Source organism: Medicago truncatula, chromosome 8 (genome assembly GCF_003473485.1).
Source record: "Medicago truncatula cultivar Jemalong A17 chromosome 8, MtrunA17r5.0-ANR, whole genome shotgun sequence".
Classification (NCBI taxonomy): Eukaryota; Viridiplantae; Streptophyta; class Magnoliopsida; order Fabales; family Fabaceae; genus Medicago; species Medicago truncatula.
Window position 1 is genome coordinate 40,966,053 of NC_053049.1, and position 15,268 is coordinate 40,981,320.

General features: G+C 31.1%; 2 protein-coding genes across 4 annotated transcripts; one reads left to right on the forward strand and one right to left on the reverse strand.

Annotated features, from left to right (window-relative positions):
• Window positions 1-882: 882 nt before the first annotated feature.
• Window positions 883-5,522, reverse strand: LOC11418022 (kinetochore protein NUF2 homolog). 3 transcript variants are annotated; one of them, XM_024773363.2, is made up of 10 exons: window positions 5,433-5,522; window positions 5,114-5,338; window positions 4,793-4,886; window positions 4,505-4,684; window positions 3,994-4,083; window positions 3,276-3,383; window positions 2,702-2,755; window positions 2,097-2,147; window positions 1,742-1,837; window positions 883-1,387 (listed from the first exon to the last, which is right to left on the reverse strand). In XM_024773363.2, exons 1-7 carry the CDS (start codon window positions 5,519-5,521, stop codon window positions 2,708-2,710), a joined length of 834 nt encoding a protein of 277 aa, XP_024629131.1. In that variant the 5' UTR covers window position 5,522; the 3' UTR covers window positions 883-1,387; window positions 1,742-1,837; window positions 2,097-2,147; window positions 2,702-2,707. The 3 variants fall into 3 exon arrangements, with proteins under 3 accessions (XP_024629131.1, XP_024629130.1, XP_024629129.1); XM_024773362.2 differs by having other exon boundaries at window positions 2,097-2,452; XM_024773361.2 differs by lacking the exon at window positions 2,097-2,147.
• Window positions 5,523-11,877: 6,355 nt separating this feature from the next.
• Window positions 11,878-15,006, forward strand: LOC11422621 (basic blue protein). The gene is made up of 2 exons (XM_003629922.4): window positions 11,878-12,265; window positions 14,443-15,006. Exons 1-2 carry the CDS (start codon window positions 12,100-12,102, stop codon window positions 14,643-14,645), a joined length of 369 nt encoding a protein of 122 aa, XP_003629970.1. The 5' UTR covers window positions 11,878-12,099; the 3' UTR covers window positions 14,646-15,006.
• Window positions 15,007-15,268: the final 262 nt, after the last annotated feature.

The following is a 15,268-nucleotide window of genomic DNA, read 5'->3' on the forward strand; positions in this document are numbered from 1 at the left end:
TAAATTCTTTTTTGGTGAATTTTAATAGATATAATCTACAAATTGTTTTTTATAATCCAATAGCGTTTAGATGAGATGACACGAGTTTCTTATTATAGATAATTTAACGTTCATTTGGGTCCAACAAAATTCGAGGAATTAGTCTCCACATGTAGGAAACCGGTTTACACCAAAAATTGTTTCCTATAATTACAAATGTTTGATTGTTTGTGAGAAAATTACCCCTCCCTCCCCCCCTCGGGAGATGGTGATATTCCACTACCCTCCCCTCATAGTTTCAAACACACACTCCCCTCTCTTGATATTTACAAAATGTTACATTTCATCATTTTTTAACTTTTTCCGTTAAGTCTTTTATAGTTTCCGTCACTTACCTAAGAATATTATACTCTCTCACGTGCTATGACTCAAATTTTCCCTGTCAAAATAATCGCAATTACTAGTTTATCTGATGTGAAGGGATTAATGGCATATTGGAATCGTAAATTATACAGGTCTTTTTGCTTGAATTTCTATTACAAATTTCCATCTTCATCAAAAATATTTGAATTGATCTCTTGAGTACTCCAACTACCAAAACTTAAATTCTTCACTAAAAGGTATAAAGCCAACCATAACTTACCGTCTACCTAATTCTTTCTTACCCTTCTCCATACTTCTTCAAGCATACGAGAGTGTCAGTGATGTTCTGTTACCGGTTCTGTCATGTTCCCTATCGACAAAATTAGGAAGAAATTAGGCAGCGGTGTTTCTTTTTTTTAGTGTAATTGCAGATTTGCAGTCAATCCACGTTCCAAGCAGGAGGAAAAGGATCGAAAAGAAATAAAATAAAATAAAATAAAAACATGGTTTGACAATTGTTTTAACGGAAGTTAAGAAAAGTTAACAGAAAATCTAAAATTGGATCAAATTGTATTACATTTTATTTAGCAAGTGAGGGGAGTGTGCATTTTCAAACAAGCGGGGAGGGAGTGTAATATTAGTATCTTTTAGGAGCGGGGAGCGTATTTTACTCACTGTTTATTTACATTTACACACTGTTTCCTAAACATTATTTTACAATTACTAAAAACTTTAAAAATCTGAGAAGAACCTTGTTTCCCTTTGAAATATAAAGTTGAGAAACACTTAGAACCACAATCACTGACTGGCCTGTTAAGTGAACACCTAACAAACACAACCGTCATAAAACTTTACACGTGTGTCTTAGGGTAAGAAATAAAAAATTACTACGATTTCTACCGGAGTTTGGATGACGTGCTCAACATTGGATGGCAAGCTTAGTCCATAGTTAAATGGAATCCATATTGTCAAATCCAGCTACTTAATGGTCGCACTTTTGCCTAGTTTCAATCGCATGTGCAATGGAGTTAGCATACTTGTGAAACTGCAACAATCGAAGCATAATAAGTCAATTATTTATCATTCACTGTCACAATAAACAATGCAAGAATCATCACTCAAAATTGAAAATCAACATTGCAGTGTGGTTAACAAGGATTCGCGCTCATTTGACATGATAAACAGTAAAAAAATATATAATCTATTTACCAAAAAAACAGAAAAAGTAAAATCTATGTGAAAGTTGCAACTTGCAACTGACATAGAGCAACTTTGAATCTCAGTTCTAATTTCCATTTTCCTATTATGGTATGGCTGCAATTTGAAATTTTGAAGCCAAATAGGGTCTTAGAATTTTTAGACCACACATGCTTCCAAAATAGGATAAATGGCCACATACCTCTTTTTCTATCTCTTCGCATTTACTATCTAACTGATCCACTTTTTTTGTTGCAGATTCTTTTGCCAAGGTAATTCTACTATTTACCGCATCCACCTGTCAATTGTAAACAAAAAATAACAATTTATTCTTTCATCAAACTTAATGACTTAATATGAAATAAAATGCAAACAATTGCCTAACGAATACTAGTCACCTAGTGGATGAATGGTTTGAACCCATGCCCTTCAAACCCTCTCATACACAGATCAAAACCAGTGTTGACGGAGATAAGAAGTAACGTTTTCTTTAGTTATGGGTGTATTTAGGGTTTATACTTTCCATTAGAGATTATATTCCAATTAATAAAAGATACCTTTGAATACTCAGCCTCAACATGTCTCCTTCTTATTTCAATGTCACAGCTCTTTGCCAAATAGTTTCAGAATACATATTAAACAGTTTTACAAGATTAGTAAAATTGTTTACAACAACAGCAACAGCAATAGCAACAGCAACAACAACAACATGATAAAAATCATGCCTCAGTGAAAGGTAATTAGCGAACACCATTTGGAAATGGAATACCAGCATTGCGTGTTTGCACAAGAATTTACTATAACTTTGCCTTTCAACAAAGTTGACCTCAAGGGACTTATCCATAACTTCTTCTTCATCAAGTTTAGCCTTTAATGCTTTATGACCCTTTTCAATAGATTTAGCTGAATAGGCCTATAGGAAGGTCTAAAGAATCAAACGAGAGGTTTTGCAAAAAAACTATCTTTGAATGAAGAAAAAGCCCACAGATCATAGTAGAATATCTCATATCTCTAATACAACATTTCCATCATGTGCTCCGTTCAAATCCAAAAATAAAAAGTTTTTCCTTTTTTGATATACAGGGGAAAATTCATTACAAAAATTTCAATCATCGTGCTAAACAAAGGAGCACGGGTCAAATAACAAGAGGACAGGGAATACCTGTTCTTATATAGCCTGCACCTTCTTGTAGTGATTCGACATTTTCTTGTATACCTGAAAAGGATTTGATAAAGTGATCTATATTATCTATGACAAAACATTATGTTATGAAAAAAGTCATAAACCCAAAGAGATATAGATAATTTTCTGGAATGAGTAAATGGCTACAGTATCAGTGTAATCAGATATTTTTAACCAATATAAATAATGTTGAAAATTGAGTGACAACATCTATTAAGTAAATGGACACAGTATCTATTAAGTATATTAAGTAAATTCTATTAAGCAGATTAGGTACTCAGTACTCTAATTATTCAATTTTATGTTCATGTTTATTCTTTAAGCCCCATTACAAGGGAAAATTCAATTTGCATAAGTCCAACGCAGTTTGGCCGATGGCCCCACCAATCATAAAAACATATCATCTTATTTATATCAAGGGAATAATTAGGAAACAAAGATAAATCATACCTCATGGATATTTAAAGTACCCAGTGTTTTGATATTGAAACAAATAAAATTCTAAAAACACCATATTTTGGAATGGAGGGAGTCATATCCGGTGACAACATACCTTGGCATAAACTTCAACAAGGGCAGTCTTCTTGTGGAAATTGTGCATGACTAACCTTTCAGCATTTCTTGCCTTCTCTCGAGCTAATTTCTTTTCCTCCAAAGCCCTCTTTATGCAAGACAAGCAAATTTAAATAGGTAGAGACAGAAAATAAAATCCTATATCTACGCAGGAAGAAAATATAATATAAGCATGCAGTTTTTTATCATCTTAACAGTGATAATATTTTTATTTGCTAAAATAAATTTTAGTCTCTCTAGTTTCCACCTGCTTCCGATTTAGTTTCTACAATTTCTTTTCAACTCAATTATCAAACTTACAAACATCTTCAAAATAATCTCCACCGCCATTTTTCATATATGATATCATCAATTCAGCCTTCACAGGACATTCAGTAAAAAAGGTATCAAATGAGCATGCATTGATTTAAAGGAAAAGAGACATTATTTCAAACTACCAACGTTTTCCAATGTGGTAAAAACACAAAAGTAAGCACAGTCCAATAAAACACAAATACAATATTCGCACAGGCAGATAGGGTGGAGAAATCAAAGTACATTACATTGTGTACCAACTAGAAAGAATGTAATAAGTTTGATTTTGAGAACAGAATAGGCTATATTTTTTTTAAATGTATAGAATAGACAAAAAACTAACATGGAAAAAAAATATTGGCAACTGATTCTAATGATTGGAGCTAATCAAATGAAAAAGATACCTGTACTTTATCAGGCGACTGAACAATTTTTGAATGTAGATTTGCATTCTCTTGAACACTTTGTATCAGTCTATATTCAGCATCAGAAATCTGGAGTGACAAAAGGAAAATAGAAGTTGTCATCAAGTAAAATAATATATCACCAAAACCAGCACAAGAATTAATATACAATGAACTAATCCGGTTAAGCTTTAATTGTTGATTGTTACCAGACAAAAAAATTAATAGTGAACACCTTCCAAAACTGCAGCTTGCAATATATGTGCAAGTTACATATCCAACATAAACTATTCACACAAGCTTCTCATCTACTAATCCAAAGGTTCAATGTCCTAATCCCACATGAATTGCTCACGTAGACTTTTATCCCTCTAATGAAATCTATTACATATACTATTCGAAAACCTCAATATCAAGTAAGACTATGTAACTCATCATGCTAACTTGCTAAGTTTCTATTATTGGTCAAAGCATATTAAGATTGTATTCCATCAGACAACAACAAACTCACCTTATCATCCATTTCCACAGTTTTCTCCTTCAACTTCTTTAAATCAGTCCTCAACGACATTTGTTTGTTGTTCAGGTTTGCAATATTTTGACGCAGCTCTTTCACATGTGCATCGACCTCCTGAACATAAGGCATCTCCCTTCCCCTCGCTTCCTTGCATTCGTCAATCGCCAATGTCAACTATAACATAATGAAAATCAATCAATCAATGAAATACCAGTACCAACACACACATTAAATTATATCTAAAAAAAATAAAAATTTTATTGTTATGAGTGTAATCTAAACCTGCATAATCCTATCCTCTTCAATCTTGGCTCTCTCGTCTTCCAAAGTGTTGATTTCTTCAATAATTGGTGATGTGGAATTCATCATCTCATTCCTGATATTATAAAACAGACAATTAGGTCATGTTTCAGTTTTTTTTTTTTCTTCTTCTTCTCTTTTTGCTTACTCGGTCCGGTCACTTATAAGCAAAAATTTACCTTTTCAGATTCATTGTGTAATCTAAAAAAAGTGAATTTTTGCTTATAACTGTGAACGAAGGGAGTATCACATTATTTGCTTATGTGATGATTTTACAGAAGTGGTTGAAGAAGTGAGAGTAACCAATGGATGCAGAAACTGAGAAGTGCACCGAGGAAAAACTCAGTTCGACGAGGATCAGGTTTGAGAAGATCAGCAAAGTTGAATGAATATTTCTGAGGACATTCAAGAGCATTAAGCATTTCTATGATCTTGTTGTACAGCTTAATAACAGGAACCGCTCCAACGTGAAGATCGGGATTCTCAAGATGCTCTAGGGCATTGAACTCAAGCTGTTCGTCGTATTCCCTGTGAGAAATGAAAGAGAGAAACGCATTGTGAAAAAGAGAATAGAAAGGAAGCGTGTGAAGTGAAGATTGAAGAGAAGAAAAGAGATAGTTACTCGGGGAGGAGATAGTTGAGGATGTGAGTATAAAGATGGAAAACGACGCTGGATTTAGGGTTGGATAATTTGGATTTGAACCCCAACATGTAAATAACTGGTGTAACGCCCCGTGCCAAACACGGGATACATTTTATTTAAATTTTTTTAATATGATTTAAATTTTAACAGATTTTTTAAATATTATTGTTTTTGTTTATTTTTATCCATAATTTTGGCGTTATGTGGTATTTTATCTTCGTATTTAAAATTGAACAATAAATAATCATTTATTGAGATCAAAAAGTTAAATTTTATAGATGACTATTTTTGTAAGAGTGATAAAATAATCAACAAAAGTACAATTAAACCCAAAAGATAAAAATACTATAAATAATTAATATATTTCTAAAAAATTAACTAATTAGTAAATGGATATGATTACCTATGGTTAGCTTTGGTTTATCAGTCATTCAATATATCAAATGGGTATGATTACCTATGTTTTAATTTTTCACTCTTAATAAAAATATTAATTTTTTATTTAATCACAATGATCTCTATGATCGCAATTATAAATAAAATAAAAACCTAAATTCAAAATTTTAGTTACATCTATTATTTTAATTGGTTTCATAAATAATATTCATTGACATTATTTTTTTAATTTATCAAAATAAGCACATTTTTGAATAAAATTTACCTCATAAATATATGTATATTTTGTATTTCATTAAAAAAAAATGAATTTTTATGTTAAATTTTGAATATAAAAAAAGCATTAACAAATCATGTTTGGTTTTATATTTGTGAACAAAAAATAAGTTTAAAACATAAAAACAATATTTTTAAAATAATAGGTTATCGCTAATTATTCACACTTAGGAAAACTTAATTTTTGTATTTACTTTAGAATTTGTGTAAAGTTTAAGACATAAGTAAATTGTAAATATGAAAACTTTTTTTTTTTTTTATTGAAGTGTCAATACATGCAACAAAAACAATTTGTTCAATTGAAAATTGAAATTCCCAAGAGAATAAAAGAGGTGCCCTACATCACCATACAAAATAACATTATACCAAATGGTGTACAAACTTTACCAAAATAGACCTGTAATAAAAAATAAAAAAAAAACCTTATTAACATTCTTCAACTCCTCAATAGTGGTTCTAGGAGTAAGTAAGAGAAACTCCTCATTTACAGGTATGCGAGATGAATTTGGTAACTGGATCAATCCCGATGCAGGAGAATTTGTATTTGCACTAAGAAAGAGTAAATAGTCAATTTCCCTCCTGAAATTGTAAGTTTCATCAATTACCCCCTGAAATTAACAAAACTTCAATTACCCCCCTGAAATTTCACAACGTTAGTCAATTTACCCTCTCCGTCAAATTTTTCTGTTAGTGAACATGACGTTTTGCAAATACCCTCCTGAAGTTTTGCACTTATGTGCAAAATGCCCCCCAAACTTAAAAATTTATATTATTTTTTTCTTAAAAACAAACAATTAATAGTTAAATATTAAAACTAACTATTAATTTTGGAATTTGGGAAAACTATATGCATATATACATCAAAATAGGCTCCAAAATGGGGAAAAATATGTATTTTTTAAAGTGACAATAATGGGATGATTTGTGGATTAATATTGGGGGTTGTGTAGTTTAAATGGTTTGAGCAAATTGTTGAAGGAGTTGGAGGAGTTAAAAGACTAAGATGGTGAAGGAGAAAATATAAATTTAAATCTGATTATTAATTTGTTTATAAACCTCTAAAAATAATAATTTGTCTATTAGAAATAACCATTATTGTCACTTTAAAAATACACATTTTTCCCTATTTTGATGTAAATATGTATGTAGTTTTTCCAAACTCCAAAATTAATAGTTAGCTTTAATATTTAACTATTAATTGTTTGTTTTTAAGAAAAAAATAATATAAATTTTTAAGTTTGGGGGGCATTTTGCACATAAGTGCAAAACTTCAGGGGGGTATTTGCAAAACGTCATGTTCACTAACAGAAAAATTTGACGGAGGGGGTAAATTAACTAACGTTGTGAAATTTCAGGGGGGTAATTGAAGTTTTGTTAATCTCAGGGGGTAATTGATGAAACTTACAATTTCAGGGGGGAAATTGACTATTTACTCCACTAAGAAAGCTATAATAAAAAGTATCAATCAATAATATTATAACTTAAGAAAAAAAAATGTTATATTAAAAAATATATATATACCTTTTCCTTAGTTCCTTTGTTTCACCAATTTCAGGATTGAATGTGATTCTAGTGGAAGAAAGTGCATTTTGCAATGCTGGTTTTCCTATCATTAAGATTCAAAAGTATATGAATCAAGTATATATATTCGTATAAACAAACAATCACAATTGCTAGTCATAAATTATTACCTTGAAACAATTTAACTTTTGTCAACATAATGGCTACAACAACATTTTGAGATTCATCGGACGATAGGAGAGAGTTCAACTCTTCAACATACTCTCCAAAAAGAGTACATTTAAAACGGTACCTATTTAAAATTGTCAAAGATTATACAAATATTAATAAAAATACTATAAAATAGGTCTTAAAAAAATTACAATTACAAAAAATAAAAAATCAAACCTACCCATTTGAATCCAATTCAATGACATTCATTTTAGTTTTTGTACCTTCTCTTTCGTACTCTCTTTCAACTCCAACTCCAATTATGACTCCAATTACATCTGCATATATAACACACATTAAAATTTCGATCAAATTACTATTTATTATTAAAAGAATATAACGTACAATTGAATCATATTAAACAAAACATTTTATTAATTCAATATATAAATTATTGTGTTATTTTTGTAAGCAAAAATAATATTTTAAAAAATCTACATGAAGAAAATTATAGTCACTTACCAACTAAGTAGTTGTTGTCGTAAGATTCATTGAAAACATCAGGTGCAGGTGTAAACGAATACACGTTTATTGGGACCAAAATAGTTTTAGATAGTTTGACTTTTGTGTTGATTGTGAAATTCAGTTTGTATTCGTTGTGTGATGGTCGATACGAACCACTGTTGCTAGCAACATCAAATGAGGAAATCGTGAACACCATTCCCTCTTGGAGTTGCTCCTTGAACTTGTAGATCAATGTTCTTCGTATAGACGCACCAATTTGATCACCCTAGATAAAAAAGATGAGAACACTATACTTTAAACAAAAAAATACTAAAAAAACAAAAAAGAAAAACGATATGAAAAAGGTACCTTTCGATCTATTAGAACAAACTCCATGGAAAATGGTAGTTTTTTATTTTTGTAGTCTTGACCAAACCAAGCACGAACAACCCTCACAACCAATGTCCACGATTGTTTTCTTGGCGAAACATTAGAGATGAAGTCGTGTTTCGTAGACATTTTCACTTGCAATAGAAAAATTACAGAAATAGTTTAGAATATAGATATCAGAGCACCAAAGAACAGAAAACGAAGAACTATATTTTGTGATTGTTGTGTACTCATATCCAAAATCTCCACTATTTATATAGAAAAATAGTACCATAACGGTTAATATAAATTAATTATCAATTTAACCGTTTTAAAATTAATATTATCAACGTCTTTAATATTATAAAACGTGCATTAAACGATTAAATTATATTTCATGTAACGTACAAAAAATTAACTTCATAACATTTGAATTTTAATTTAATATTTATTAATATCTTATAAATAATTATGTAATATAGTTTTGTAACAAACAAAAATTAATTATATAACCTTAAAAACTAATTAATACAATTAATTTTTTAATTAGTAGGTTAATGCCTTAGTGTAACGTCCCAAAATTCAAAATATAATTTATTCAGTTTATTTATTATAATTTTGTAACCAACCAAATTTTGAATGTTACATATAAATGTTAATTGAATACTAATTAGATTAATAGTTATTTGATTTGTAACGTTCAAATTTTTATTGTAAAATATAAATTTTAATCGAAACAGTAATTATATTAATCATTATCTGATTGTAACCAACTATTTACTTTATATACAATTTAATGTTAAATAAAAAACGGTTTTTAATAATAATTAAAATTATTAAGCTTGTATTAAAAATTAGGAGGAATTTTGGGAACATATGCCAAGTAGGCTTTTGATGAGGTGGACATCCTTAGAGGAAAGGAATTTAAAATAGACTATTTCTAAAAACTCTAAATTGTTAGTATAAAGATATCTCTTAGGCATGGCAATAGGGCCGGGTGTGTACGAATTTCACCTTCCCTGTTCCCAATCTCAACTCTCGTATATTTATCCATTACCTTACTCATAGTCAATGAGATAAGAAATTGAATCTCATTCACGTTTTGAGAGGTTCGTGTTTCCATGTCATGTCCCTGTATTGAATGTTTTTTTTTTATATAAACAAAAGTTTTTTTCTAGCCCCAATGGTAGTGTTGTATACGTTATCCAGCAATATGCTTTACTTTTATAAATCGGATAACAATGACATATCAACCCTCTAAAAAAATGACATATCAACATATACCCAAAATATCAATTTTTTACGTGACAAATTTGGGTATGGGTTCGGGGTGGTTACCTATATCCTGCTACCCGTTCCATACATATGTCTTGAAATCGAGGAAAACTCAAATTCATACTCATACCTAATCAAAGCAAGAAATGGGTTTGGATGGTTAACTATGGACACGCGCGAGTTTTGCTCTCATGTCTAATATCTCTTATAAGCATCAAGTGGCTTACACTTATTGATCATAAAAATTCATAATTATTTAATTTTAAATAATCTTTGAAGTGTATTTAATTTTAAATATATACTTAAATTTATGCATAAAAATTATAACATACACCATCATTCTTCCCCTAAACCTTTTAACTTCATTGTCATATTTTTTATTTTAATTATTTTTTGAACAAGCCAAAATTGAATTATATAACCAAACAAAAAGTAGATTATAAGCACAAGGTGTGCCTAGAAAACTACTGCAGTACAATAGAGTAAGTCAGTAATGGAAGGTGGGCATACAAGTGTTTAGCCAATGCCCAAACAAGCAAAAGGGCTTGACCATCACGCGTGCCAAAAACAAACATTACATTTTTGGCTTTAAGCCACCCTAGAGACAACAATTTAACCTTGTCTAACAGACGGGGGACTACAGTTACAACATTATTGAACAACCGGTTGTATCGTTCGTTCCGTACAACCCAAGTACACAGAAGCCAAATTAGCTGCAGGAATGAACGTTTAACTTTACCAGGACCTGTCATCAATGTAAATTGCAACAAATGATCGGAAATATTATTAGAATCGACCCCCACAAAACCAATCCATTCACGCATATGCTGCCGTAACGATGCAAAAGTTGTGCAATTAAGAAATAAGTGTTCGGCTGTTTCAACGTGGCCACATCCTGAAACACAATAAGACGCTGATGTTGGTATAACCCCGCGAATTGCTAAATTATCTTTGGTTGGTAAATGATCATGAATGAGCCGCCAAAGAAACACCGACACCTTCAAAGGAACGAACCTGATGATGCCAAACCAACTTCAAATTAAAATATTGCTTACATTGGCAGCAAAATGCATTGCTTTCTTAAATATTGCTTGCATTAGCAAGAAAAAAAATATATTTTTTTTTAAGGAAAAACTTAGGTACAATTCCTTAAGTTATTATTATTATGGTTTTTAACTAAGTTCACTGTGATTTTAGCAAATCTATAATTTTTTTAGAGTTTGTTATATTAAAAAAAATATATTGTATTTTTAGTTAAGAACCATTTGAAAAAGCATATAAAGAATTGTATGTAAATTTTGTCATTTTTTTAAATGGAAAAAAAGCAAGATATTGATCAAAATTAGACAACGCATCTTCATCCATAAGATCGAGGTTCATCATCTACCTCATCATCATACTCAACTTCTCCTTCATGATTATTATCCTCGTATTTTATTTTGCTTATACCTTTTTAAATTTATGAAACCATTGTGAACGAGCAAAATGTCCAAAAACTCTTGTAGTAGAGTCACACTTGCTTGTTCATAAACCTAACTAAAACTCATTTAGACACGCATAAATAAATATGTGTTTAAATAATTTTTATGAGATTGTGATCATATAAGTATTTTTTTACAGAAAAAAATAGTAAAATGAGAAATACTATATAACAATATAAGTCCAGGTCAACCATGACATCACCATCTATTAATGTACTTTCTTGTAGGACATTTCAAAGAAAAATTATGCCATGGGAGGTTGACATATGCTGTTAGTTGAGTTCCATCTTAGGAAATGGGTTAGCACTCAGGCATACGTGCGAAGCTGGTGCCATGAAACCAAATTTAAAGTCAAATGTACTATCGACAATTTAGAACTGGTGGAGTTTAACTTGAACCACTATCATAATACTAGTATTATCATAAATTGATAGTACCTTAATTATCAATTACAACTTGTGCTAAAAATCATACATCTCAAGAATCATTACGGATTGAATATTTTGGGCAGACCCACGTCTATGGTATCTACTATCTAACCAACTTCCCATAAGATTTCTTGCAGACCTCTTCACTCATTCCTCAATTATAAAACCTTACCACATTATTCCAAATTTTCTTACATCCAAATCCCTTTCTTTCACAGCTTTCTAGCAAGTACTAGTAGAGAAAACATGGCTCTGGGAAGAGGCAGTGTGGTGGTTCTACTAGTCTGCTTTTTTGTTCTTAACTCTGAGCTTGTTCATGCTGCTACCTACAATGTTGGAGGTACTGTAGGTTGGACCTTTAACACGGTTGGGTGGTCTCGAGGAAAACGATTTAGGGCTGGTGACACACTTGGTATGTATCTTCCAATCACTAGAGAATTATTAAATTTTACTCTAATACAATCGTGACCATAAATCTATAATAATTATTTGTCAAACTTTACTTACATTTCAATCAAATTTAAAATGATCAAAGTCCCTTTCTCCTAAGAACTGAAAACGTACAAAAAAAAAATACAAAGATGCTATTTTGTCCTAATACTATTCGACATGAGGGCCATATTGGTGACCCCCCCCCCCCCAACACATCTCCTTGTTTTTTCTAGGGAAGTCTTTACTCTCTCTGCCTTGATTAAAAAAAGTCATATATATATATATATATATATATATATATATATATATATATATATGGGGTTTTCTAGGACACACCTACTAGTTTTTATTAAGGTGTGTTTTAGTAAAGATATAACTAAAAAGTTGTTAAATACACATCTTAAGGTGAATGTTGCTAAAACACACCTTCTAAAATATAAGTGGGTGTATGTTAGCAACTCCTATACGCATTTGCTAGGATACACCCACTTATTTTTTAGAAGGTGTGTTTTAGCAAGTTATAACTAAAAGGCTTAAATATGTAAAAGGTCCCTGTAATTTAGCGTGTTTTTGGTTTTAGTCCCTGTAAGTTTTTTTTCTTCTAAAACAACCCTTGTAATTTCGAAACCTTTTGGAAATCATCCTTGCCGTCAGATTCCGTTAACAAAAAAGCATTGGTGGATAACGGAGGTACACGTGGCAGTTTCTGGGTTGGCAAAAGTTGCTAACGAAATGTTCATAAGGACGAAAACCAAAAACGCAAATGTTCATAGGGATGAAATTGAAAAAAACGTAAATGTCAAAATTTCAAATTTAAAAACAATATATTCTTCTTCTTCTTCATCCTTATTTTTTCTCTTCTACATCTCCTTTTCCTGCCAATTTCTTTATCTCCCTAGAAAAAATTCACCCCCTCGTGGCAATGTCTTCTCGTTCCATTGCTAATACATCATCTCCAAAATCATAAGGATGTTCATCTCCAATTTAAATGAAAACCCTAAAAGGAGATATTGAAAATGTCCAACCTTTACGGTGAGTTCGTTGTTATAATACTATGTTTGTTGTATAATTTTAACAAAGTTTAATTTAATTAAAAGCTTAATATGTTTAATTTATTGTTTAGGCTGCCTCATTGGTGGGTAATTGAGTCTATGCAGAGGCAGTATCCCCAATGTTATGTGATTGAGTTTGTGTAGAGGTTTGTACGGAGGCAGTTGCCACATTGTTGTTTGACTGTCACATAGCAGAAAAGCTATGGAAAACACAATTCTATAATATAGTAATTAAACTTAATAATAAGATAATTTGTAATAAAGTTATATACATAAATAAAACTGCTTCAAAAGATGCAGAATCACTTAATTGTTTTAAGTATAGTAATTGGGTGTGTTTGTCAAAACTGAATTCACATTTGGTTGAGATTGAGTAGCCTCAAAAGCTGTTGCAAGGGAAGGGAGATTCACAATTGGAATGAGAAGACATTGCCACGAGGGGATGAGTTTTTTCTAGGGAGATAAAGAAATTGGAAGGGAAGGGAGATGAACAAGAGAAAAAAGAGGGATGATGAAGAAGATCATCTTGTTTTTAAATTTGAAATTTTGATATTTACATTTTTTCAATTTCGTCCCTATGAACATTTGCGTTTTTGGTTTTCGTCCCTATGAACATTTCGTCAGCAACTTTTGCCAACTCAGAAACTGCCACGTGTGTCTCTGTTACCCAACAATGCTTTTTTGTTGACGGAACCTGACGTCAGGGATGATTTCCAAAAGGTTTCGAAATTACAAGGGTTGTTTTAGAAAAAAAAAACTTACAGAGACTAAAAACAAAAACACGCTAAATTACAGGGACCTTTTACATATTTAAGCCTAACTAAAAAGTAGTTAAATACACCTTAAGATGTAGCTTGCTAAAACACTCCCACATAAAAACTAGTGGGTGTGTTTTAGCAAATCCATATATATATATGGCACTATCCATATTTCAATGCTTCCTCTTAATATTATGGTTAATAACATTATTCTTTTCTTTTATGTCAAGCATCTTAATATTATTCTAATAAAAAAAATATAACACAGAAGATATTTTTTTATACGACTCTTTTAATAATTATCCAATTTCTTGAGTGTAAATATAATTTTTCATATGTTTGTGCAGTGTTCAACTATAGGCAAGGGACTCACAATGTGGTGGCAGTAACCAAAGAAGTGTATGATAAGTGCAGTACTCCAAGAAGGGGATCTAAAGTGTATCGGTCAGGGAAGGATCGGGTCAGGCTTGCTAAGGGACAAAACTACTTCATGTGCAATTTTCCAGGTCACTGCGGTTCTGGTGTGAAAATTGCCATCAATGCTGCTTGATTTTTATACTAGAGTTTAAGTATCAATAATGTATTCAACTTTTATATGCGTGCCTTGCAAATTTCATACCAGTTGCTCTTTTCATATTAGTTGAATCATGCAGAAGCTGTTTCCTTAAATTAAGTATCAGTTTTTCCTACGGTTCTGTTTGTTTGAATCAAGGTGACTGATCTTGTCTCAAGAGAATAAGTTTGTTTGGGCCTTGTGATGTGTTGTTTTGGGTGGCTCCATGAAAGTAGTATTATGGGGAAGTAAGTTCTGTTTTGGTGATTAATTTTAATTTATTCAGAGTTTTTGTACTTTTGTTAGATAAATTACATTTGTTATGCTTTGCTTGTAATGTTACATCCTTACACGTTCATTTGGGTGCAATCATTATGATATCAATATCTGTCTTTTCATATAATAATAATAATAATAATAGTAATAATAATTTGGGTGTAGCTGTTATGATATTAATATATGAATATTAAGGGTAAAAAAAGAACGGATTAAGTCGGGTTTATGTGATCTGAATATGGTATTCACATTAGATCGAACCAATTTTTAAATTTAAATATGTCTACGAATTCGATCAAATTTGATGAGATTTGGGTTCAACAAGTACATGACAATACGAAAAC

Excerpts from the sequence above, each read along its gene's own strand:
- LOC11422621 (XM_003629922.4), top strand. The coding sequence starts at position 12,100 with ATGGCTCTGGGAAGAGGCAGTGTGGTGGTTCTACTAGTCTGCTTTTTT. Across the intron at positions 12,266-14,442 it reads TAGGGCTGGTGACACACTTG|TGTTCAACTATAGGCAAGGG; the intron begins GTATGTATCTTC and ends ATGTTTGTGCAG.
- LOC11418022 (XM_024773361.2), bottom strand. The coding sequence starts at position 5,521 with ATGTTGGGGTTCAAATCCAAATTATCCAACCCTAAATCCAGCGTCGTT. Across the intron at positions 4,887-5,113 it reads CTCAGTTTCTGCATCCATTG|GAATGAGATGATGAATTCCA; the intron begins GTTACTCTCACT and ends TTATAATATCAG. Across the intron at positions 2,756-3,275 it reads TTGTTGAAGTTTATGCCAAG|GTATACAAGAAAATGTCGAA; the intron begins GTATGTTGTCAC and ends AATCCTTTTCAG.